This window comes from Temnothorax nylanderi, unplaced genomic scaffold (assembly GCF_030848795.1).
Source record: "Temnothorax nylanderi isolate EJ_2023f unplaced genomic scaffold, tnyl_v1.0 TNYL_tig0031_pilon, whole genome shotgun sequence".
Classification (NCBI taxonomy): Eukaryota; Metazoa; Arthropoda; class Insecta; order Hymenoptera; family Formicidae; genus Temnothorax; species Temnothorax nylanderi.
The window spans coordinates 139,298-164,610 of record NW_027249093.1 but is presented as its reverse complement, the minus strand read 5'-3'; the positions used below and the strand labels follow the sequence as shown (position 1 = coordinate 164,610).

Sequence of the window (25,313 nt, the reverse complement as noted above, 5' to 3'; positions counted from 1 at the left end):
GCGAGTCGAACGAGCGTCCTTCTCTCTTCCCTCTCGTTGGTTCATGCGCGATAAACGGCGATAACGCGCGGCACGCGGCAATTATCAACGTTATCGCTTCCCCTGGGCTAATTGTAAGATTAAAAGTGCATAGTCTTGGGACTTTATTCGTTCGGCAGATCGTTATGAATTCGCGGTACCCGCGAGAAGGCCGCGATCGTGTGACATGACTCACGCGAGTCGATTGCCGATTAAGTTAGAAGACTGAGGTTAGGTTTCGCCGCGATTCAAGGACGGTACGGTAATCGACATCGACGGTGCTCGGCAATGGCTAATAAACAGTGAGTAACAAAGGCTTCTAATTGTATCGCGCGGGATTTTAATACCATCGATCATTCGCGACTTGATGTTTCTTTAATTCAATGTTGAAGGTACGGCCTGATCTTGCCGAAGAAGCAACAGCAGAGCACGGCGCCAAAGCTCGGCAACATTTTCGGGGACGACAATGCCTCCGACGAGGACGACGGCCCCGACTGGGTCAGGAAGACCCTCAAGGCGGAGAGCGAGAAGAACAGGATGAAGAAGCAGACGAAGCTGGACATACAGAAGGCCCTGAAGGAGGATCCGACCATCTACCAGTACGACGAGGTGTACGACGACCTGGAGCGCGGCAAGGGCCAGCCGGATAGCGCGAGCAGGCAGAAGGAGAAGAAGTCCAAGTACATACAGAAGCTCCTGAAAACGGCCGAGCAAAGGAAGAAGGAGCAGGAGTACAGGATAGAGAGAATGGTGCAGAAGGAACGCGAGGCCGAGGGCGAGATGTTCGCGGACAAGGAGAGTTTCGTCACGTCGGCGTACAGGGCGAAGCTGGAGGAATTTAAGAAGATGGAAGAAGAGGAGGCGAAAATGAATAGATTGGAAGCTATCGGCGATGTGACGAAGCAACGAGACATGTCAGGGTTTTACCGTCACTTATATCAACAGACCGTTGACTACAAGGGTGAGACTAATGAGGATGGAGATGATAAAGCGAAGGAGAGTACCGAGCAGAGGGAAAGGAAAACTTCGACGAGCAGCGCAAATGAAGAAAGTGTAACGGCAGATAAGAGGACAAACGAAACGGAGGAGAGCCAGAGAATAGTTACAAAATCTAAAAAACTGAGGCAATACAGGCAAAGAGTCGTAGAAACGTACGAATCTGATTCTGAAACGGAGACGAGTAAGGAGGAGTTGAAGAAAGATCAAACCGTCGTTTCGCCGGACAAGGGCAAGGAGGCTGATAAAGCAGAGGAACAAGGGCCGGAGGAAAAGAAACAAAAATTAGACAAAACCCATGGGAATACGATCGAAAATATTGGAGACACCAAGGACAGAGACGCAAGTGTAAAAGACACTGAGACACCTCAAGACAATGTTACTCCAGAAAATGAAAAAGTTGAGAGTAAGGAAAAACCTGTTGAAAAGAAAGATAGATCTTCCATTTGGGAAAAGAGAACGGTAGGACCAGTGTTCGAAGCGGCGTTACAAAGGTATTATGAAAGGAAGGCAAAAAGACTGGCCGCAGCAAATTAGACGTAATTAATTTATAGTTATGTTAATTTTTATATAACGTCAATATCGTACTGTCCATTTCACTTTTATATCGATCAAATAACGGAAATACTGATCTTATTCTAAAATTGTACAAAAAAAGTGGAGTGATCTTCGACTGTAAAAATGTGTATAATGAAAATTAAGGACAAATACTTATTTTATAACGTTAGAAAACTGCAAGTGTATTTAAAAATACGTACAATCCAAATGCTCAGACGACAATTTTTTTAATTTAAGTAGATATTACAGCTAAGAAGAAAATATATACACTCAAATGCACGAGTATAAACAACACTTTTCTAAATGTCATTTAGTCATTCATTTCTTCACATACATATTACTTTAAAATACTATTTTCAGGCAATCAGCTTTTTCTCCGCTCATCTGTACAATTGCATGCAATTACGTCCAAGATGAAAGCCATGTAAAAAGCTAATTATTTTTGCGATAAGAAAATAATACGAGGTCGATTTGTACATCTTGTGGAACGCAGTCTCGATGTACGTGTCGATATGCTTGTCGATGATATATTACTTATATATCTGTATGTTGCATACAAGTCATATATTTTTAGCTAGAAGTTATATTTTGCGGTAGCATGTGTCCTGTATCTCCTAGACTATAGAGAGTAACTCTACCGCTGGGAAGAACGCAGAGCCAAGTGATACTTGCATGTTTCAAGCCTATCCGTAGCCATGCTTCCGGTGGAAATTGTAACGCCCTTGAAAAAGAAATCGAAAGATATATGTACACGATAGAAAGAATATTGTTAAGTTTGAACAATGTAATAAAAGAAAAAGTCTTACCGACAAACGAAATATCTGATGACGTTTGCATGGCATACAAGAACGGTGTAAGAATCGTGAGCCTGACTGGGATCCGCACGGTGGAAATATTTTCTAAATGCCGCTTCTATTCTAGGTCCATCTTGGAAGAACTAGAATAAACGTAGATCGCGCGAATTGTTATGCGTTGCGAGAATTCTAATCTTAAAATCTTTTCGGTATATTCGATAATGCAAACACAACGATCAGTTTATATTCTACTCACATGTTTCTCAGACTTCCACTGACCAATAGGTGGCTCCGGAGGTATAGGCGCACCTTCGATTAACAGACTGTCGTCCTCAACTGGCACATTTATAAGATTCTTTTCTATAATTTTGGAAGTTTCCAGGGCGCGCGTCATTGTAGATCTTACTATCAATGAGTAAGGCAAGTTTAATTCCGCTAGCCTCTTCCCCGTTGTTTCAGCCTGTTTCCTGCCTTTATAGTAACAAAGTAAATACAGTTTGACAAGTCATATGTATGCGCTTATATGTCGTAAAGGTTTACACGAAATAAGCATGAAATTAGGGAAACGTAAAGAGAAAGAAATTAAACAAAAAGTCCAGTTGCACACAATAATTTGCGTCATAAGCTGCGAGCCCCTTTAGAAAAAATAAATAGCAGGCACTGAAAGAATATTGGTATTACACTTTCAGAAATATCGCTAGTTTTAGCATAGCGTAACGTGTTAATTCTCGATATATGCGACGATGGAACAAAACATACTGGTATCACGAATTGTTACATACTTATCGCAAGACAACTTATTAGCCATCTTCCAATGCAACGTCATGGAAGATGCGAGTAGATAGAAAGCGTATTATCCTAGTAGCAACACCTAGGGAATGCTATAGCAGTAGAATTCGTATATAACATTCTCTTCGGAAATTGTGTGGTTTGCCGGTTATGGTGACAAATTATTGTGCACCTCCAGGAGCTTTAACCCGAGACCTATATGCAAATACAAAACTCCATCAGTACGAAATAAATATGCGAAGTCCATTAAACAAGCAGCGCTAAAAATTAGGAGAGGGACCTCAACAAGGGACGTGCTTCAGATTATGCGAGGAGAGTAAGGATCTCGAGATGTGATACGTGTCGAAAATAAGAGAAATCATGGCACGTGAAGACAACTATTGGGACAACTACGTTAATTTTAATGCTCGTCAGGCATACCAAGTTCGGTCAGCACTCTCTCGGCGTCCGTCTTTCCCTCCGTGTGATATTGCCCATGGCGAATCAAGAGTATGTGTCGCACAGCCTTCGCTTTCTTCGTCTCAAACTTTTCGTTGTACTTGTTCTCGTCGTTCTCGTTGTTTATCTTCATCGGCATCACCAAACTCTTTGGATCTCGTCTGCAAACACAAACGTCACAACCTTTTCTCTCTTTTGCTTTCGAAAGAGACGGACTTTGACCAAACTCTGATCAATCAGTGATTAACTTATGAAGTGATAACCGTATCATTTTGTTAACACTTATTTCAATCAAATGCGACTTTATTTAGGGACGGAATTATTAATATTTTATTCAGTATACGGCAAAAAAGGATTAAATCAGGAAGAATGAATTGTACGGCTATCCTGCCGGTTACTGCCGGTTGAGTCAGTCGAGTTCACTTTCCGTTGGGAAAGTAAACTTTTCGGATGGGAAAACGAACGGATCTTCAACGGGGGGGGGGGGGGGGAGATAGGTCACCTGTCCCAGTTGTGGTCCCACTTCACCGAGGGTGTGTAATTCGTCGTCCAGGAGTTGTGGACGTGCATCGGGCTCGTGTTGCCGTGTTGCGCGTTGTAGTAATACAATAACGCGCCGCTCACCGCGCCGAGTCCGAGGGCCCACTTCTGCAGCTGCGAAACGGACGGCATCTTCACGACGTGCACGCGAAGAGAGCGCGAAGGAGTCAAGGAGAACCGAGAAGAAAAACGCCGAAACAGAAACGTCAGAACGTCACTCTCTCGAGCGGTAGCGGTGACCTAACCCAACGTGAACCCAACCCTTTCGTCACTGTTCGTCACGACTGGTTTGCCAAATGCCACTTCCGGGCGCAGGATCCGTCGCTTCCTGTCGTCTCTCGTTCGATCTGGTTCGATCTGTCGAGAGTGTCGAGTCGGTCGCGTCGCCAGTCGCCACTCGCCAGTGTTGTTGTTGACTTTAGGCACGCGTGTTCGCCAGGATTGAGGATCGGACAGATCGAATCCGCGGCCACGTGGGTCAACGCGTCCCGTTGTGAACAAAGGTTCTTCCTCTCGCACCGCTCGCACGCCGATTTGTCCGTCGGCTATATTCGCTCGCGCGTTGTGCAAGACGGGGGTGTCCAAATATAAATAAGTTTCGCAACACTCCGGGAAGGAAAGGAAACGCGATGCTGACTCCACGCTTCGAGATCACGCAGACCGACGAGGAGGTGACGATAATCATCCACGCTCCCTACGCGAATATCAAAGACGCGGAGGCATCCGTCGACGGGACGGACTTCCGCTTTTATTCCACCCCGTATTATCTCAGGTGAGGCATTGGCGAGAGCTCGCGGATCTCCAGAATGTGTTCCCGAATATGTTCGACGAACGACTCCTTGCAGACTGCAGCTGCCGGGCGAGATAGAGGAGAACGACTCGTCCTCCGGCGCCTACGACTGCGAGAAGGGTGATTTTACCTTGCGTTTCTCCAAGGTGAACAAAGGGGAGCACTTTGAGAACTTGGAGATGATAACGACTCTTCTGGCACCGTCGAAGAACAAGAGCACTGTCATACCTAACATCGAAGTGATCGGCAAGTTACAAGAATAATAATATGAAAGTGTCGTATACAATTATGTGTGTCATTACTGGTGTATAATATCTCTTTTACAATCTTAGGTAATCCATCCGCGGCTTCAGCGGACATAAACAATGCCGTAGACGGTTCTGGAAACAACTGGTTTGTACCTCAGGACAATTTTGTAGAAACGGAGGCACTTCTTATAAACTCCCCGAAGTATGGTTTTGCTAATAAAATATCGGGAAGTTTAACTGCCTTTGAGGTACGTCTTTGCAATATGTTTTTCGATATTAATGAACTCTATCATAAGTGCATATATGATTTGTGATTCCTCCCTATATTTAGGCAGCATGGATCAAGGAGATAATAGATCTTCCTGCGCCCGATGCAACTCCCGAGGTAGAAAGGAAAACTCGGCGGGAACAGCGTGAATTAAGTGATTTCTCCGAAGAACATTATATGGCAGATCTCGTGCAGCCGGAATGCAAGCCATACATAACATATACGGCGGAATGGGACGCGTTACAGAAAGATCAAGTTGCCTTCAGCGAAGCTGAGAGCGATCTGTTAAAAGAACTTCCAAACAAAGAATATTTATTAAGCTCTGAAGATGTACAAAAATTATGTTTAAATGTTGTCGACATCTTATACGCTAGTTGTTATAATCATCGAACTACGTTAGGAGAAAACACTACGGAAAGCAGCTGGACCATTAATAAACTGAGTTCTACTTTATGTTGGTTCCAAGTATGTTTATCAATTGGCGAAGCGCTTTTAGCCGAAAGAAAAGAGAGCGCGAACGAAATTTAACTTCTATCAAATGTTTTCAGAATTTCACTTCTTTGGATGAAGTTATAACGGCGTGCATTCGAAGGTCGCTTTGTTATCCACTTTACAGAAATTGGGAACTTTCTATTAAAGTATTTGAAGACGTTAAAAACGTTCTATCATTAGGTCGGTATAAATTGAGACGTCAAAATGTCCGTCTATCTATTTATAATCTTTTATTACCTCAAACATTTTCACGCGTAGGAAGGAAATACATCGTTAAACGCTTCTGCGAAATACATAGCCTGTTCAATAATTCATACGAACCGAGATACATACTGAACCAATTGTATGTAAAGGATTTTTTAGTTTGGTTGCAAACGTTACCTGAATCATTGATAGAATCGCTTCATTCTGCATTAAGTGAAGTAAGTACCCTTAAAATTCTTTAAAAGCAATATATGAGATAAGAAGATCGAGATTGAATCCGAGATCCACCGATTACATATCGATCACTTTTACACGGCCACGCGTTACCTGCCTATTAAAATTTTTATTACTTTATATAGATACATCCAAACAAAGCAAATATGGGATTAGATTTAATAGAACTGGAAGTGGCAACTTATTCTGTTCAAGAAGAAGATTTTGTTATAGAAAATACTATTCACAAAATTACCGACAACGTTGAGCAAATGTCTCTGAATGGTAGCACGCAGGAAAGGTGAGTCGAAAATCATTGCTCCGTTACTTTCTTACTTTGGTAATATTCTACATATTCTGTATAATTTTGTTTTGAAGGCCAAAGAATGTATACCATGTTAACCAAAAATTTTTTAAATATTTGTAAGTATTTTCATATATCTAGCTTGATTGTTAACAGTCGCTGTTTAACACATCTGTATATAATGGGCATTTGTATTATTCGTTTCTATGTATTTTAACTTACTGGGTATTTTGATGTAACATATATATATAATGCCTAACTTCTTTTATTACATATTGTATAAAATATCCACTGTATATAACTATACTGTTTGGATTTTTGGAAATAAATTTTCATTGTATCCACAAAGCCAAAAACATTTCAAACTTACAATATATCTGTTACTCAACTAGAAATTTATGAAAATTTTTGTATTGAATAATTGGCCTAAAATTTTTGGATCCAAATGGTATTTGAACCTGAGTTCGCGTTTTTAAATATCCGGATAATAATCCTGGGAATGATGAACAGTTTTAATAACCGAATAATATGCATGATTAAAACATTTTATAATACTGATTACTTCAACGCATTTCCAACTTTTTTAAATTGTTGAATATAAATGCAGATTATCGAGCAGTTCAAGTTCAACGGATAGCAGTGACACGGATTCTGATAGCAATACGTCAAGCAGCAGTAGTAGTAGCAGTAGTAGTCTAGATTCTGACGACCTAGATGACGAGCCCAAATGAATGGGAAAAATTGATGGCCCCAATGAATAATCATGTGATGTAAAGTAATTTGAATTAAACATCGACTTCTCCATAAGCATATAATATTTTATATGCTTAATTTACTAATAAGGGATAGTAATACGCTGTTGTTGTTTTCTAAATATTTACGTACATTATTTTACATTTATGTGCGTATGTTTCGCGTTGTATATATATGAAAATCTCGTTTTGTGATGTTTAAAAATAATCTTCCCAATACAGTGTAGGTACTGATAAAATTAATAAATGTATATGTATTGCATTAACAAATGTGTATATATAGGTATATATATAGGTATATGTTTGTGAAAGCTAGATATTATATAATTTTTTATATTATATATACGACCTGTTATAAAAATAACATAAAATCAACATGTTCTCATTAATAAAATAATATTTTTTAAGAAACGTTGAGATTTATTTATTCGACCTGTGATTAATTTGAGATAGTAAGTATTTCTGTTCCATAAATGTTATAAATATTCGAGTTAAATAGCCTTTGTTCGGTCAAATCTAAATCAAAATCGAAGCACTAAAAATTTGTCATCTATTCAGTATCTAATTATTCTAATTAACGAAAATATCCTTTTTAAGTGATCGGGCAGAAATTTCCGGATTCTGATGGTACTTGAATATGGAAGTGTATTAACACAGGAGATGTATTCTCATTAACAAGATGCCATTAAACAAAGATATAATGATTTATTTGCTTAATCTATAATCGAGCCAAGGTAAAAGTTTTTTATAATGTTCAGTTATTAATTTGTCTTGCTCTTCTTCCCTATCGACCTGATTATTCATGTTATTCGGCCTCGAGGACTCCATCGTGCTTGATCCAACAATATTCTGTGAATCAGTGGACCTCTCAACATTCGGACCTTCCGTAACACTCGCAACCGAGTAGCTTTCTTCCGGTTTCGAGAAACTCTTCGTGTGGTTGTTGACATTAGTAAGATGCTCCTAAAGGTTAAATTTATTTTAACGTTAAATATAAAATGTCAAAATTAAATTGATGCGCTGTTAAAAATGCACGTAAGTGCATTTTTTAAATATGTAACACTTATTTCTCAAGATACAATATTGTAGTTCACGTAACATGGGTAATAATCGTCGGAATAATTTCAGCCCACCATTCATCGAGCACCGAGTCACGAGGAGCAATTAACGAAGGTCACTGGCGAGGAAAAAGCAAATCCGGAGCAGAGTAAGACCGCTAACATTGATGCAATCTGGACCACCGAGAGTCTGGAGGACGCCATTCTGCGCCACGAATCGTCATCGGAAGAGGGGTGCGAGGCGAGCACTGTATCCTCCATCCCCCTCGAGGAGGTCACGAACAATACCGATCATCAAATTGTCTCGACAGAATCGCCAACGGAGTTCACGACTTATCGGTACAATACTGACAAAACTGAGTCTCGACGAGGGTGGTTCGGACTCGCAAGGTACGCGAAAATATCGGACTTCGGGAAAGGGGTCTATTCAGCACAACGATTCGGTCGTTCAGGCGATAATGACAATCAACGCCCTTGTATTAATTGTCTTAATTATTCTAACAAATCATTATTTGCAGATAGGAACACGACACCGGAAAACACCGAGGATTTCGGCGATGACGTATGACAATAATTATGAATAGTGGACAAAAATTTACACGATGGATTTATAAAACGAATGCGTGTTGGTGATTACCGTAGAGTTATTGTAAGTATCGTTAAACGTTTCGTTTCTGTCAATGATATCGCTGTATTCGTAGTTCCTCCAATACTCCGCCACTTCGCCGTACAATCCTGGGCTTTCATCTTTGTCGAACGTATAATTCTGATTAACGTCTGTTTCCGTCGTTCTCCATTCTTCGGAGCTTGCTACGTTAGAATCGGCGCCCTTAAAATTCACGAGAAATTTTAATATCAATTATCTAAAATCTAAGAATAATCAAAAAAATTAATTCTTTTCTCGACTGTCACGATAGACATGATAAAGAAACATCCCAAGTAAAGCGCGCGTAACTAAGACACAATGGACTAAATTAAATTAATGGAAACGCGATAGGTGTCAATTAATACCCGCCACGAATCCGTCGGTGATGCGACGTCTACCTCAGAATCGAGATGTCCATGAAAGCCAGGATCGCCGACCGTGAGGATCAAGTGCGAGTCCTTCTTCGTCTTCTCGCCGTTTTTATGTACGTGTGGCGCGTACAGAATTATGCGTAACGGTAAAAATACGTCATCCCCGAAATTCTCGGTGTTTTCCGTCGTGTTCCTATCTGCAAATAATTTGTTAGAATAATTAAGACAATTAACACAAGGTCGTTGATCGTCATTATCGCCTGAACTATCGAATCATTGTGCTGGATAAATCCCTTTTCCGAAAATCCGATATTTTCGTGTACCTTCCAAGTCCGAACCACCCTCGTCGAATCGAGACTCAGTTTTGTCAGTATTGTACCGATAAGTCGTGGACTCTGTTGGCGATTCTATCGAGACAATTGGATGATCGGTATCGTTCGTGACCTCCTCGAGGGGGATGGAGGATGTAGTGCTCGCCTCGCGCCCCTCTTCCGACGACTCGAATTCCGAGTCGTGGCGCAGAATGGCGTCCTCCAGACTCTCGGTGGTCCAGATTGCATCAATGTTAGCGTCGGTCTTACTATGCTGCGGATTTGCTTTTTCTTCGCCGGTGACCTTTGTTAATTGCTCCTCGTAACTCGGTGCTTGTTGGATGGTGGGCTGAAACTATTCCGACGATTATTACCCATGTTACGTGAACTACAATATTGTATCTCGAGAAATAAGTGTTATATATATATATATATATATATATATATATAAATGCACTCACGTCACATCCGCCGCACGGGTCCTCCTCGTACGTGGACAGTATAGCCCCTTTCACGTAAGGAAAGAACAGGATACTCCACGGCATTATCACGTCGTATGTCAACTTCCCGCATCTAAAATCATGTCAATATCTATTTCGGTATCACTAATGTTATTAAATTGTCTACAAGGACGCGCTTATTTCTTCTCACAGATAGATCCGAGAAAGCGACGGTGCGAGAATCAATCTCTGCGCGTGTTCCAGGCAAATATAATATAATGACATTAATAGACTCGTCGGCTTCTCTCAGATCGCTCTCTTTTCTCTTTTTCTCACCGATCGATGGTGATCACTTGGTCCCTCGACGCGCCGAACCTTTCCCACAAACGAGACTGCGGATCGTTCTGCAGGTAGATGATCCCCGATTCGTTACTCTTGAGAAGGTCATGGTTTACGAGGCTCTCCATATCGAAGCTGTGCTTCGCTTCAATCTGCCGCCACACCTCAATCTCGAGATCGTCCTCGCTCCTCTCGTTCTCCATTGAGTCGGAAGGCGGGGTTATCACGAAGAACCGTATGTCCGGGAAGCCGGACTTCCGCAAACGCAAGCTCAGCAGCTCCAGCCTGTGGGCTCAATTAATGGAGAAATAAAAATAATATAAAGAATTGAAAAAGAGGAAAGGAAGGAGAAGAAGCGTGGATCTTCTCTTCGATGCGTCGCGATTTTAGCGAGCTTACATGACCGCCTGTCGGAAGCTGTAATGCCAGGCCGGGTCCAGGAAGGCCAGCACGCTCACATAGCCGAGATGCTCCTTCCATTCGTCGACGAAACGACACTGCTCCAAGTACCGATCCTCTCGGCGCTCCCATGCGCTAGATAGGTCCCACGACTGATCGTCGCTCGATGAACTCGATCGGAGGACGCGCGAGAAAAAACCATACTTCGCTTCCACGAAACTCACGAAGAAGAGCGCGACCACGAATAACGCGATCTTCACGGCTGCTAACATGGCACACCACTGATCGCGATGACTTTTTTTAACGGACCATCGTTCGGTTCCTCGAGACGGGAATATGCTGGCTCGTGGTTCAGCCGGACCGCGACCGAACAGAAAGTGATTCATCTGAACGCGATAAAGGAGGAATACTTAAAATACTTTGGTATCGCGGGTCCCCAACAGCGGGGGCGATAGTAACGAGATAATATACGTGTTTCGACGGGAAGACGGCGCAGATTATCGTGCATTTACGTACAGTATAACGCGCACGTGTGCGCGTGTGACATGTATACATCGGCGCGCGCGACCAGCCGAGAGATTGACCCGGAATTGACCCGGAATCGCGTCGACGCGATACACATACGGGTCGCGCGGAAACTGCGGCCGTTTTTCTGCCGCCGCGTGCCGTGAAACATCCCTCCCATACGCGACACGAAAACCCTCATACATATAAATATCTTTTTACGCTGGTGAAAAAGAGGGAGATAACGAGCGCGCGCGCGGGAGAAACGCACGGCACGTGTCGCTGGAGATATAATATGATGCTGAGGGAACTCCGCGAAGCGATTTCCAATCCGTCGACGCGGTCGTCTGACGGTCAACGCGAATTAACGTTAATAGAAATTGACGTCTGAATCTATTCGCAGCCTGTGGCTGGCGAGTACAATCGGATCGAGGGGGCCGATCGGGCCGATCGGGCAGCCGCGTGGACCACTCACAGACACGCGCGCGCGTCAAGGAACTCGATGGAACAGAGGCCCCCTTGTCTTCGCGTCGAAGACGTTATGCTCTTTTACAGCCGGCGATTTTTCGCCGCTCTCAGTAACGTCCTCGTCTCTATTCGACTGACCCGCGAGTCTCCAAGTCTCCATCCGTGTTTTTTCGCGATCTTGAATCCCCTGGTCCCCGAGAGAACCAGAGTACCGAGTAGTTCCCGCGACGCTGATTCCATCCGGTTTCCATCGTGGTTGCGACGATGATTGCAAAAACGATGTCCGACGATCCTTAAAACGGTAGAATCTTGAATTAGACGCGTACAAGCTTCTTCCTCTTCTTCTCTCCTCTCTGCCGAAGAACGGGAAGACGATGTGTTCTCCAATCGTCTCCGATCTGTAAATAGACGCAATAATAAAGCAAGAACTTTAACGCTCGTCTTTAAATGCGAGATATCGCTGGGTATCATTTGTGATCGTGAAACATAACAATGGGATTCTCAAGAGTTTTACCGCTGATAGTTGGAGTGCTTTCTTTATTTTCGATTATCGCCGAGCGCGTCGACGACGTCGACGGAGAATCGAACGGCGATCTGGATATCGGTATTAGCGATAACAATGTCTCGTCGACCTTCCTGGGCCGGAATTCCAGCCAGACGAACGGGGATCAGCGTTACTGGTACGAGCGTCTGGACGACGCCGACAGGATGCTGAAGAGTAAAGCGGACATCCTGTCGCGCCTTTTCAAGATGCACATAGACCAATTGCGAAATAAAACCGATCAGGTAGACCAAGATATAAGACAGATCTAACATATTTTTCCCCCTTTTTTTGCTCTTAACGAAACTTAACGCGAAGCTTAAGAAAAGCAGAGAGATAGATGTTCCGATTAATCCGAGCGCACCGACGATTCGGTACCAGGTGGAAATGGTGTTCCTGGTGGACGCGTCCGGCTCGGTCGGCGCGGAGAACTTCCGCAGCGAGCTGAATTTCGTGACGAAGCTGCTGTCGGACTTTACGGTGGACGCGACGGCCGCGCGGATCGCCCTGGTCACCTTCGGCGGTCGGGGCAACGTGTACCGCAACGTCGATCAGATCTCCAGACACGGGCCCAACGATCACAAGTGTTACTTGCTGAACAAACAGTTCAGCAATATCACCTACAGCGGCGGGGGAACTTACACGCGCGGCGCGCTTTTCGAGGCGCTAGTAAGTATCACCGATTCCGTTCGCCAATGTCACGATAGTGAGATGATAACGCGTCGTCTTTTTTCACGAAAATCGATTAAAGCTCGATAAATCACGTCTAACCGGCCGTTTCCGCTGTTTGCAAGGCGATCCTTGAGAAAGGTCGCGAAACGGCGACCAAGATGGTGTTCCTGATAACCGACGGCTTCAGCAACGGCGGTAACCCGCGACCCGCGGCCGACCTGTTGAAGAACACGGGAGCGACCGTGTTCACCTTCGGTATACGCACGGGGAACGTGGAGGAGCTGCACGACATCGCCAGCCATCCCGGATACACGCACAGCTACTTCCTCGACAGCTTCGCGGAGTTCGAGGCCTTGGCGCGTCGCGCCCTGCATCGCGGTGCGTCTCTTCCCATTGAAAGCTATGTTGCATGTCGAGTTTTTTAAGTATTCCGTATACACGCGAAGTCTAAATTCTGCAATTTAGAGAATAGGGATTGCTGGGTTGAAGCTGAGTATAAGAATTGCGAGGCGTTAAATTCGTCGGATAAGAGGAACCGGTTTTAAGTGATAAATTTCGCAGACTTGAAGACTGGGCAATACGTGGCCCTGACTCTGCCGACCGATTGCAACGGCCTTTGCTCGGATAGCACGGTAAAGCAAACCTGCTGCGACGACTTGGCGACCTGCACCTGTGGTACCGCAACTGGCCATTACGCCTGCATCTGCCCACCCGGCTATTTCGGTTCCGGTCTCAGAGGCTCTTGCCAACGTAGGTTGAAACGCGTCTTGACCTGCCGATCATTGACACGCCTGATTCATAGATATTACGTCTTTTTTCTATATTATTTTCTATATTATTTCTATATTATTTCTATATTATTTTCTATATTATTTTCTATGTTATTTTCTATATTTTCGTATATTTATAATTCGGATAATATACATTTTATTCCGGAAGTTCTCTCTTTGCGTGCCCGCGACAGCTTGCCCAAACGGGACGTACGCTTCGGGAAATACCTCCGGGGATTCCACCGCCGCGTGTGTCCCCTGTCCAGATGCGAATCACGTCGTCGTCAAGGTACCCGCGACTTCGGTGGTCGACTGCGTGTGCGCCTCCGGATTCACCACGGACGGTCACAAGTGCGAGGGTAATTTACACGTGCATTCATAACAAACCTGGAATCGTTATGTGATATTTAATTGGATAGATACCAAGGCTCCTCGCGCGATTGTTAGCACAAATGCAAATTATTCGCGAGATAAGGTGGATGTACATTTTTCAGCTATAACGTGCCCGAAGCTGAGAATCCCGGAAAACGGGTATCTGGTGAAGGCGAGCGCCTGCAGCAACGTGGTGCACGCGGCGTGCGGCGTAAGATGCAGGATCGGCTTCCACCTCACGGGCGACAGCATCCGGCTTTGCGGCAAGAACGGCACTTGGTCCGGCAACGAGCCGCAGTGCTTGCTGAAGACATGTCCGGCTTTACGCGCGCCCACGCACGGCCGCGTGAAATGCGAGCACGACGAGGACTATCAGCACCAGTTCGAGGAGAACTCCACCGTGTATCCGATCGACACGCGCTGCCAATTCCGCTGCGACGTCGGCTATCAGCTTCGCGGCAGCAAAGTGCGCAACTGTCTGCCGTTGTCCCGTTGGGACGGCCTGAAAGTCACGTGCAAAGGTAAGGGAAAAAAGGACGATGTTTTCAACATCCTGTACTTATCGGGGGATTAACGGAAACGCTGTGTCTCTTACGGTAGCTGTGAAATGCGAGCCTTTGCCGCAAATCGCGAACGGCGACGTCACCCCGGAGATGTGCACCGGCCCGACGAAAGTACTCTTCGCTACCAACTGCACAATCGTCTGCGACGAGGGCTTCGTCCTGGAAGGACCCACCAACAGATCATGCACCGGACGCACGGGGATCTGGTCCCAGCGTCGTAGCGTCAATCGTTGCGTGGGTTAATATCGAAATCGAGCCTTTTTGCCACGAGAAACATGATTAGATTTAAGCCTCGACCGAATTGCCTATAAATTAAATTAGTTAAAAGGCGCGATACATACTTTGAACGCAATGTACAGACAAGACACCGCCCTCCATGGTGTGTCCGGCTGAGATCGTCGAGGGGACCGCGAAGGGACAGAGCTACGCGTACGTGAACTGGACGGTGCCCGTGGTGACCGACAATGCGGACGAGTCGCCCATCCTGTGGACGAAACCTCACGTTGCCCTGCCCTGGAAGGCGAAGATCGGCACGCGCGTCGTCGTGTACGTCGCGCAGGACGCGAGCGGCAACAAGGCCAGATGCAAATTCAAGGTTAAAGTCCTCGGTAAGCCACGGGCAATGTGGTTCCAACGAAGCCGGTATCTAAGATCTGAGAAACGCGTTTGAAAGGACGATTGGTCAACAATTAACGTGTCGAGAGGAATATGAGAGAAATGAATATTTTTTTCAATTTCTTCGCAGACAGAGAACCACCGACAATCGAGAATTGCGTCGATCCACCGACGTTCTATACCGATCTCGACAGCGGCCTCGCGAACGTGACGTGGGACGAGCCGGTTTTCTACGACAATTCGAGGATTTCCGTGAACGTCAATCAGAGTCATCAACCTGGAAAGGATCTCTTCCCGATCGGCCGCACGAAGGTCTTCTATAATGCGACGGATAAGTACGGCAATCGGGCAAGCTGCGTGTTGAACATTACTGTAGAAGGTGCATGTTTCTTCATTAACGGCTGTATTTAACAACATGTGCCTATAACAATTGGTACTGGTGTGATTTTCCCAGACGTGTGTAAAAGTCTGAGGGCACCGGTGAACGGTCGGCTAAACTGTTCTTCGTCAGGCGATCGCGAGACGCGATGCGTCGTAGCTTGCGAGGATGGCTACGACTTTGCTATCGAGCCGAAGAACCTCGATATCGTTAACGACGAGTTGCTGTTGAGATGTAACTTGAGCGGTCACACGTGGGAAAATAATCACCTGCTGGAATGTTCAGGTATTTATGTCGAGTTTATCGAAGGTCCGCAATCATTTGGCATTTTATCTCTTCTGTCGACTAGAAACACAAACGCCAAAGACAGTATCTCAGGAGGGGAACGTGATATTGCAAAGCAATGGGAGCGAGATATGCGACAATCAAACGGTTCTTCGCGAAGTGAGCGTTTATATTTAACATATAATAATACTAATTTGTTGAAGTAGGTGTATAATTTTCATATAATATTGTTCCTTCTAGTTGAGCGAGCACGTTGCTAATGACTTGAAATTGAAACTGCTGGGAATGTGCGACAATGACATCGAGTGTAATCTAATCAGCTTCGATCCTAAGTGCGAAGACGATCTTTCATCGTCGAAGAATTTCGAGGATAATCTGATAAGAAGACGAAGATTCCAGCCCGAGTACGAACGAGCTCGGCGGTCCACCGATATCTCCAGAAATACCGAAACGATAATGTTCGAGAAATTGAAACGCGCAGCTAGATTGAGCCCCGACTCGAACAAAAATAATACCAGATCTAACAAGCGGAAAAGAGATAGGATAGAGATCAAGTTCAAGTTTATAGGTAAGAGAGGAATCTCCCGTCCGTGAAATATGTCAGATAACGCGCAAAAAAATCTCCTGTAGGTAAAATAATCGAGGAGAACTTCGAGAATCCTAAACGGGGAGTGCAGAAGCTGAGGGAGAGGATCGACGCGATGGCACAGATGGGAAAGCTGGACTTGCTGGACAATAGAACCAACCAGGAGATCGCGAGGCTCGCTCTGAATCTGCATCTCGTGTTCAAGGAGCCACAGGACCTTTGTGATCCCGGAAGTGTGCTGAAAAGACATAGTTGCGGTGAGCGCGAAAGAAGACGGAAACATGCATTTTTTTTATACAAAGATTATACAAAGATCTATCCATGTATTTTACAAATACATTCCAATTCCAATATTTTTTTCTTTTTAGTGAAATGTCCCGCGGGCACTTTCTACAATTCATCTACCAGGACCTGTCAGCCATGCCCTTACGGCCAGTACCAGAATGAGACCGCTTCGTTGACGTGCGTGCCTTGTCCAGAGTATACCTTCACGAAGAGGATGCACGCGAAGTCCTTGAATGATTGCATTCGTAAGATCTTCAAGCAAGGTGGAAACACCAGACTCGACGTCGTAATGCATTTCCCTTTCTTTCCCTGCAGCCGTATGCCGTCCAGGATATTACTCTCGGCGCAAACGCTACCACGGATTGCGTGTGGGCATGGAACCTTGTTTCACGTGCGACATCGGCTTCTATCAGCCAAATTACGGACAGAGTCAGTGCTTGCCGTGTCCGTCGAGCGCGACGACGGAAAAGCGCGGCTCCACGGACGTCAATGACTGCCTGCCGATCCGCGACGAGGAAATCGACGACTGTCGAACGGATCCGTGTGTAAATGGTGGCCAATGCCTACGAGATGAAAGCGGCTACATTTGCGAGTGTCGCGAATATTATGTGGGTAGGTTGCGCAGTTACTTAGTCACAATCTTTTTTGGTTCTCTCTTTCTCCTAAATTTTATTAATGTTAATAAATTAATTAAATTTAATTGAATTAATAATTTATAATCCCTCTTTTATTTTGTCCTAAAATAAAATTAATCTGCATTTTCGCTATACGATTTATTCTTTCAGGATCGAGATGTGAGGGTTTTAAGGATCCGTGCGGCTCCTCGCCGTGCTTGAACGAGGGAGTGTGCGAGACGCAGCAGCATAACTCCGTGACATATGAGTGCGCGTGTAAAAGCAGTTACACAGGCGCTAATTGCGAGGTAAGAACGCAAGTCAGACACTCGAAACGATAAAATCCGGATTAAGAAAATCAGCAAATCAATTCTCGCAGATCTACGTGGACGAGTGTGCCACCAATCCTTGCCAGAACGGTGGAAGATGCGTGAGCACCGAAAGTGATTTCGCTTGCGAGTGCAGGGATGGATTCGAAGGTATTGTTTCTCATTAATAACGCTTACGACGAGTCTTTTCACCTGTACGTGTCGTTCAGGTCAATTCTGCGAGGTTCCGATGGATCATTGCGAGTTCACGCCCTGCGAGGAGGGATCCGCGTGCCGTACCGTGAACGGTACTTGGCAATGCCTCTGCAAACCCGGTTTCCTGGGCCGGCACTGCAACCTGCTACCCTGCGACTGGCTGCCGTGCCACGCGAACGCGATTTGCGTCAACCTCCAGGAGGAGAACTCGACGCGGAGAAGTTACAGGTGGGTACTTCGCGCAATTTTACGCCGTGAAACGTGAGATCCGAGGCTCGATGTACGATCGGTCCAGGTGCGATTGCCCCGACGGATACACGGGGGAGGACTGCGTGACCAAGATCGACCGCTGCGAGAGCTCGCCTTGTCTGAACAACGGACGCTGCATCAGTCACGTGCACGATTATGTCTGCGAATGCCCGGTTCCCTTCACGGGACACGACTGCGAAACCGGCAAGTTGAAACTTCAACTCTGGAATATTTTATTTGTTAATTTCTTCTTTTTGTGAAGCTGTTTTAGTCTCTTCTTTAGATAATAACTTAAAATAGATAATGCAGGGAATATTTATTAAGGACTGTTTTGACGGTCGCAGAACTGTCGTCCGACTACGTGATGCACTTCACTAAGTCCGGCACGACAGATTACGTGGCCGTCAAAGGACCCGCGAGGGATCTCCTTCAGGTAAATCGAAAAAAAATTCGGGAGAATCATAATGAACATGTTTCACCGAATTTATCAATTGCAGCTGTCCGTTTGCCTGTGGTTGCAATCGATGGACACTTTTAATTACGGTACCGTATTGTCGTACGCCACGACGTTTCACGACAACGCCTTCACGCTGACAGACTATAACGGGTAAATTATTCGTGGAAATTCTCGGTGAAAAATTCACCAGTATAGTTCTATTTGCGAAAACGCGAGTGCCAACACGCGTTCAAACTCGCGATTAATTCTCCCGAATTAATTGTCGTTGCAGATTGGTCTTGTACGTTAACGGGGAGAAGGTCGTCACCGACGTCAAGATCAACGATGGTAACTGGCACTTCCTGTGCGTCACTTGGGAGAGCGAGCGCGGTTCCTGGCGCGTGTCCGTCGATGGAAACCTCAAAGACAGCGGCGTCGGTCTGGGCCAGGGAACCGTCGTGCGAGGTAACAACGCACTTAATCGAGAATTATCTCCGCCTAAAGCAAATCATGGAATTCCGGATATTAACCCGTTCAGCCAACGGATCCTTCGTCATCGGACAGGAACAGGATCGCCTGGGCGGCGGTTTCTCCGAATCGGAGGCATTTCTAGGGATGCTCGGCTTGCTGGACATGTGGGACGTTTTTCTGGACGACGGTGACGTGACGAAACTGTGGAACACTTGCGAGAAGTACCACGGAAGCCTCATGGCCTGGGCGCAGATGCAGCAGTACATTCAGGGTGACGTTGCTGTAATTATGCGTTAATTGTCGAGCTACAAAGTCCTCTTCTCTCTTTTGGGTTTAACGACGATATCTCACGTTTTCAGATCTTAGCCAGCCCATTTTGTCGCGGTTGCCCTTTGCCCGTGGTGCCCTTCAAAGGTAACATTAAAGTGAGCGATGATCTGTCCGAGGTAACGTACTACTGCGACAACGGATACATGATTCGGTTCGGTGGCGAGGAACATCGATCCCTCGGGAGGAAGTGCCTCAAGCACGGCCAATGGGAGGGATACGATACGCCGATCTGCACGAGTAAGTTCCGGTTCCCTGCCGTGATCGTTTTACAGCGCAGAGAAGAAGGGCAGAATGGCCATTGTTCTTCAATCATTAATTGGAATAGATTTGATTTGACCGCGAGGCTAAAGATTCCGGTTTCTTTGTTTGAAGAAAAAAAATGCGGCTTCCCGGGGTACTTCCCACGTGGACGTATTCACGGAGAATCGTATTCGTTCGAGGACGAGATACACTATTCCTGCGCCGAGGGCTACGAGCTTCGCGGAAACCCCCATCGCATCTGTAATTCCGACGGCAGGTGGATCGGGCTGCCTCCGCTCTGCATAGGTAACGGTCGTACCGGAATTAAGATATTGAGAGCTCGCCGTTAAGCGTGAGAATAAAAATGCGGCTAATATAATTCGAGATTCAACCTTAAAGACTAAATTTGCGTCTTTCGACAGGGACGACGTGTAAGAATCTGCTTGCCCCGGAAAATGGAGATATAGAATACATATTAGAGGAGAACGAGAGAGACGATGTCACGATAATACAGGTACTTCAAGAAGGAAACGTCGTGACGTTGAAACGTCCTACATTTTCGAGCGGATTGTTCAATTATTTCAGGCTGGACAGCAGCTGGAGTTCAAGTGCAATCCCGGGTACCGTTTAACAGGAGAGAGGTACTTGACCTGTCTGGAGACTGGCGTCTGGGATCACAAGAGGCCGTCTTGCACGCCCTACGGATGTCCTCCGCCAAGACAGTGCGTTCTTTAAACATACTTTGACTCACTAACGATATTTTATTATATAAAATTACGAATTTGTCCAAAAAGTGCAATAGTTTAGTTTAACGGACATTTGAGAACTGTCTAACATTCTGTGAGCGTAGAATAGAGCACGGCTACATCGTCCCTCCGAATCCCGACCGGATCCCCGCTCGTGATCCCGAGGGAAACATGATCGACGACCCCTCCGAAAGAACGTATCACTACGGCGACATCGTTGGATTTTTCTGCCATCGCGGCTACAAGTTTCGCGGAAATCACAACCTACTGATGGAATTCAAGCTACAGTGTTCCGTGAACGGCACCTGGACGGGCTTCGTCCCTGATTGCATCTCGCGCACGTGTCCCTGGCCGAATCGCGTGGCAAATGCGAGAATCTTCCTCAGGAAAGAAGACAACATTACGGTCGAAATTCCGATAGAAGGAGATGATGCCACGTTGGAGCCTGATCGAAGAGAGATGAGGAGAAACGAGAGCGACGCGGCGAACGGGATCTCCCTGGAAACGTTCGTCTCCGGCGTGGAAATCATCGTCGTTTGTGATCTGGGATACGAACTAATCGGAGACCGAGTCAGAACGTGTATCGAGGAAGAGAGATGGTCCTCGACTTTTGCTTCCTGCGAACCGCGTAATTGTTCTGTTGCGGATCATCCGATTTTTAAATTTTTCAAGAGATTAGAGAACGAAACCGCCTTGGAGAACAGCTACGCAGATACAACATTGCTCGAGAAATGGTACAGCAAGGAAACCGTTACGCGCGCATACAAAGACTTTGAGATTCTCGTCGAGGGAAGCAGTTACGGGCGACGAATAGTCTTGACATGTCGAAATGGCGTGCAGATGAACCTGCACAGATTGATCGACGACGAGACGATCTCGAATATAACATGGATGTGCAACGAGATTGCAGAATGGGAAGTTTCGAATTTATCGCTGAAAGAGTCTACACTCGAACAGCTGCTGAATAATTCGACAGATATTTGCGATAGATCATGCACGCTTCCGCAAGTAAGTTTTTTGAAAATGTCAACGGGTAATGTGAATATAGAAAAAAATAAAATTAACGAGGTGTCACAAGACTATAAAAAATAATAAAAGAAAGAGAAATATATACGATCTTTTCTTCACGCAATATTTTAAACTTTAACATATAGAAATATATACGATCTTTTTTTCACGCAATATTTTAAACTTTGACATATTCATATTTCCAGAATAAAATTACAATTAATTTCAGGTTCCAGAGTTTGGATATATTGATGACGGCAACAGCACCGATGAGGTGAACGATCGCAGAGCGCTCGACAGTGTTGTGGTTTTCAAATGCCGTCACGGATACATTCTCGAGGGTGATGAACGATCTGTTTGTTTGTCGAACGCCAGATGGTCCGCTTTACCTTCCTGCAGACGTATGTTCCTCCTCTTTAAATTGTTTACGAAAACTCTCAGATATCTAAGTTCAAAATATTGAACGTTTCTAGCTGTGGCATGCGGAAACCCGCCGGTTCTCGCTAACGCGGTACTGAAGAATGACGTCAGCGGAACTCGGAATTACACTTTCGGCAATATGATCTCTTATCAATGCGTTCCGGGTTATCATGTATTCGGACAAGCGAGTCTGAGATGTTTAGGAAGCGGAAAGTGGTCCAGATTGAACGGCAGATGTTCGAGTGCGTATCCATTATATAAAAAAGAAGCTGCAGATCTGTCGATCTTGTCATTGAACGAATTTAAATCTACCTGAATCTCACTCTATGATCACTATCACTTGCAGAAATATCGTGTGGCAAACCACAGGTCCAGCAGGGAATCGCGCTCTACGGCCGTTCCTACTTGTTTCAAGATCAATTGACATACGTGTGTCCTGACGGTAAAAAGCGGGGACTGATTACGTGTCAAGCCGATGGGAAGTGGAGCGAGTTGCCGAAATGTGACGGAAGTAGGAGTATGTAATTCAGGGTGGCCACGAGGGATTTAATACAACGCCTCGTAAAGAGGGAAACGACATCTCCACTTTTGTAACAACACACATGCTTTTTTTTTTATTTTTTTCCTGACCTCTTGTATCAAGGCTCACGAATGTAATATAGAAAACGTAATTACGCAGTCTTATCACGAAATAAATAATTCAGTTTGGAATTTCCGGAGTGGTACATTATGCGATATGCGGTAATACCTTATCTACAATAAGTTATGCGCGATTTATCGTAATTGTTAATTTTAGGATATTGTACTTCGAGTACACATTTTTATCATCTCTTTTTTTCGTTTCATTTTACTGAAAAAGTTGGTGTATATCGATACAAATAATTCTTATCTCAAAAATTGGCATTGTTAAGCCTGCACGTCCAAGTAAGACGGTTCATCGATACTGGCCATGAGAGATACTCCATAAGTTTAATTGTACATTTTGTTTGTGGTTTGTGCATAACGGATAATGAAAAAAAAATCTAATTTCGTAATAATATACAACGGTGTTGTGGATAAAGTACCTCTTACACATATCGTTCGACACCATACAACCCGTTTTGGTATGAAGTATCGTTTTCGGACATATCATACAAACATATTTGCGTATTACTACACTACCTGAGGAAGAGCAATGAAGTAAATACTGTGTGAAAATAATTTCTCGTATATAAACGCTGTATATATTAATTTACACCTAAAGTTGATGTCATAAAAATGGAGCACCTTCGATAAAATAGATTCATTATTAGCATGGCTGCCTCAGGGAGAAAATCAGGTTACTAACATGTCCCTCGGAATTACTGAGATATAAAAACGTTGCGATCAAAAACAAAATTTTCATTGCCCATTATCATTTGTCTCATGCTAATTTTTGCTTTACGGTAATTTCTACTCCATTCAATAGAAACTAAATATCTTAGTTTAAGAGACTGTCGTTGGACAGTTTGTTCAAAAGAAAATTTTTTTCAGAACAAAGCTGTATACGCGAATCGTATGTAGACACAGATAAATACATATCCTGTAAATGCTGTAAACAATTCCTGCGTAGGTTAAGGAAACAGAAATTTTAGCCATCCTAACGTAATTGCTTGTCTAAATTGAGAACATTCCTTCAAAGCTCCGACTTCGAGCTACCGCTAAAGTACTTGGGTTTGAGCTCCTCAATTCGTTTGATAAAGTCTGTCTTCTCTATACACCCTTCGCACGTCTCTTCCCAATCATTCAAGATCTTCTTCAAGTCACGTACCTTCAGCTTCTTCAGATTTACCGTATTGAGATCGATTTGTTTCTCTGAAACAAAAATATCAATTTCGCATGGGATGGTCGACTTTGTATCCGCAATAAGAATGACGACAGCGCGCGAATGTTATACATACCGAATCTCAAATCGCATATTTGAGCATCTCTCTTCTTTAATTTCTCGCATATCTTATCCGCGGGCATAGACCATGACAGTGGTTTACTGAGCTCGCCTAAGATACCGGTGGCAGATTCTTCTAACCCACCTAAATAATAGCACTGGAAGCACAAGCAATAATTGCAATTATTTTAAATAAATAACCGAGGGAATGTCTATATTAATTTAGTCTCCACATGTTTATACTTACAAATCTATTTTCTTTTGATTTAGTGCCTTTACAGTAATCTCGAAACTTTGCTTCGATCTTCTTGGGGTCACTTTTAACGTCTGCCGATAGTGTCTGACTGAACTTGTCCACAACGGCGACGCATACTGTAAAATAGCATAAGAATAAGGAACGCCATAAAATTCTGCGTAAACTTAAATATAAAGATAAACGTCTCAGAGAGATTCTTACCTTCGCAATCACCTTCTTTCAACGCCGTAACGGCGCACACGATTCCGAGGAATACGGAAAGCACCAGCGACACTGACGTATTCATCCTTCTGTTCTATTGTGTTCTGTTAACAATAACATTATTAAATCATTAAAAAGCGCTTATAAATAAATATTAACGTACTCAATTATCACACTATCATACAAAGTTTCGACAACGCGTTAAACAATTTATCTCTCACAAAAGGGGACAAGAGAAAGCCAACTAGAGCGAATCTTTCGCCACGTCACTTCGCAACGTTACAAATTCTCGTCACTAAGGGCGACTTAAATTAATCGAAGCTTGATCGAAGTCGCCCCGATCCAACGAAATCACGGCGTTCCTGTTACGTCCCGGAAGACGTTACAGATAACGTTCCAAGCTTACTCCAATCCTCGCGAGAGTCCTACTTGCAATTTCGCGGTCGCCGAAAACGCGAGGGTGACGAAGGAGAGATTCGCGAGATCGTCAACGGGGCAAAAAACGCGGAATGTCGAAATGTTGACGCGTACGTGTCTCCGGTGGGACTAGGTTACCTTCGCGCGAGCCACATACCGTTGCGATCGGACTGAAAATCGACGATGTTCCCGATGCGAGGCCTCCGTCGTTCGGCAGCTGGGCGACGCGCGGCGACTTTAATTCATCCACACGCACGATTGCTCCGTGAATTGTTCCGCGACACGTTCGCCTCCGCGCCTCGCGACACGTTGGATTCTGTCAAAAACCCGGAATCCCAGCTGGCGCGCGCCGATTGGTCGTGACGTCGTCGAGGGTCGCGCGCGCGCCGCCGCGCGATTGACCGTTTTCGCGCGGCCATGGGGAGAGAGGTTCGTGCACCGCGCCGCACTTTCTGCACTCGGACTACTCGGAGTGAAACGGCCGAACGGC

General features: G+C 44.9%; 6 protein-coding genes across 9 annotated transcripts; 3 read left to right on the top strand and 3 right to left on the bottom strand.

The window, feature by feature from the left end:
• The first annotated feature begins 33 nt into the window (after window positions 1-33).
• On the top strand, window positions 34-1,866 carry LOC139770563 (uncharacterized). The gene is made up of 2 exons (XM_071702592.1): window positions 34-320; window positions 411-1,866. Exons 1-2 carry the CDS (start codon window positions 307-309, stop codon window positions 1,549-1,551), a joined length of 1,155 nt encoding a protein of 384 aa, XP_071558693.1. The 5' UTR covers window positions 34-306; the 3' UTR covers window positions 1,552-1,866.
• Window positions 1,781-4,409, bottom strand: LOC139770568 (serine/threonine-protein phosphatase Pgam5, mitochondrial-like). The gene is made up of 5 exons (XM_071702600.1): window positions 4,096-4,409; window positions 3,576-3,754; window positions 2,623-2,837; window positions 2,379-2,509; window positions 1,781-2,293 (listed from the first exon to the last, which is right to left on the bottom strand). Exons 1-5 carry the CDS (start codon window positions 4,263-4,265, stop codon window positions 2,143-2,145), a joined length of 846 nt encoding a protein of 281 aa, XP_071558701.1. The 5' UTR covers window positions 4,266-4,409; the 3' UTR covers window positions 1,781-2,142.
• Window positions 4,410-4,455: 46 nt separating this feature from the next.
• Window positions 4,456-7,815, top strand: LOC139770558 (protein SHQ1 homolog). Of its 2 annotated transcripts, XM_071702584.1 has the most exons (9): window positions 4,456-4,905; window positions 4,979-5,169; window positions 5,256-5,419; window positions 5,503-5,904; window positions 5,988-6,111; window positions 6,190-6,353; window positions 6,495-6,649; window positions 6,727-6,771; window positions 7,260-7,815. In XM_071702584.1, exons 1-9 carry the CDS (start codon window positions 4,763-4,765, stop codon window positions 7,381-7,383), a joined length of 1,512 nt encoding a protein of 503 aa, XP_071558685.1. In that variant the 5' UTR covers window positions 4,456-4,762; the 3' UTR covers window positions 7,384-7,815. The 2 variants fall into 2 exon arrangements, with proteins under 2 accessions (XP_071558685.1, XP_071558686.1); XM_071702585.1 differs by lacking the exon at window positions 6,727-6,771 and having other exon boundaries at window positions 4,458-4,905.
• A 274-nt stretch (window positions 7,816-8,089) lies between these two features.
• Window positions 8,090-11,531, bottom strand: LOC139770556 (uncharacterized). 2 transcript variants are annotated; one of them, XM_071702579.1, is made up of 7 exons: window positions 10,969-11,531; window positions 10,567-10,854; window positions 10,252-10,363; window positions 9,803-10,145; window positions 9,474-9,676; window positions 9,100-9,291; window positions 8,090-8,367 (listed from the first exon to the last, which is right to left on the bottom strand). In XM_071702579.1, exons 1-7 carry the CDS (start codon window positions 11,352-11,354, stop codon window positions 8,110-8,112), a joined length of 1,782 nt encoding a protein of 593 aa, XP_071558680.1. In that variant the 5' UTR covers window positions 11,355-11,531; the 3' UTR covers window positions 8,090-8,109. The 2 variants fall into 2 exon arrangements, with proteins under 2 accessions (XP_071558680.1, XP_071558681.1); XM_071702580.1 differs by having other exon boundaries at window positions 9,507-9,676; window positions 10,969-11,528.
• A 263-nt stretch (window positions 11,532-11,794) lies between these two features.
• Window positions 11,795-22,761, top strand: LOC139770542 (sushi, von Willebrand factor type A, EGF and pentraxin domain-containing protein 1). The gene is made up of 31 exons (XM_071702546.1): window positions 11,795-12,726; window positions 12,863-13,150; window positions 13,276-13,531; window positions 13,715-13,903; window positions 14,118-14,282; window positions 14,418-14,816; window positions 14,896-15,096; window positions 15,218-15,466; window positions 15,604-15,852; window positions 15,928-16,137; window positions 16,202-16,296; window positions 16,378-16,705; window positions 16,768-16,980; window positions 17,092-17,253; window positions 17,324-17,620; window positions 17,794-17,930; window positions 18,002-18,101; window positions 18,161-18,374; window positions 18,442-18,599; window positions 18,740-18,828; window positions 18,893-19,002; window positions 19,124-19,296; window positions 19,370-19,584; window positions 19,662-19,869; window positions 20,005-20,178; window positions 20,295-20,386; window positions 20,458-20,594; window positions 20,723-21,626; window positions 21,856-22,027; window positions 22,100-22,288; window positions 22,393-22,761. Exons 1-31 carry the CDS (start codon window positions 12,433-12,435, stop codon window positions 22,569-22,571), a joined length of 6,846 nt encoding a protein of 2,281 aa, XP_071558647.1. The 5' UTR covers window positions 11,795-12,432; the 3' UTR covers window positions 22,572-22,761.
• Window positions 22,628-25,275, bottom strand: Manf (mesencephalic astrocyte-derived neurotrophic factor). Of its 2 annotated transcripts, none has more exons than XM_071702604.1 (5): window positions 24,962-25,275; window positions 24,407-24,510; window positions 24,197-24,321; window positions 23,966-24,107; window positions 22,628-23,879 (listed from the first exon to the last, which is right to left on the bottom strand). In XM_071702604.1, exons 2-5 carry the CDS (start codon window positions 24,489-24,491, stop codon window positions 23,701-23,703), a joined length of 531 nt encoding a protein of 176 aa, XP_071558705.1. In that variant the 5' UTR covers window positions 24,492-24,510; window positions 24,962-25,275; the 3' UTR covers window positions 22,628-23,700. The 2 variants fall into 2 exon arrangements, with proteins under 2 accessions (XP_071558705.1, XP_071558704.1); XM_071702603.1 differs by having other exon boundaries at window positions 24,981-25,196.
• Between the last annotated feature and the right edge of the window lie 38 nt (window positions 25,276-25,313).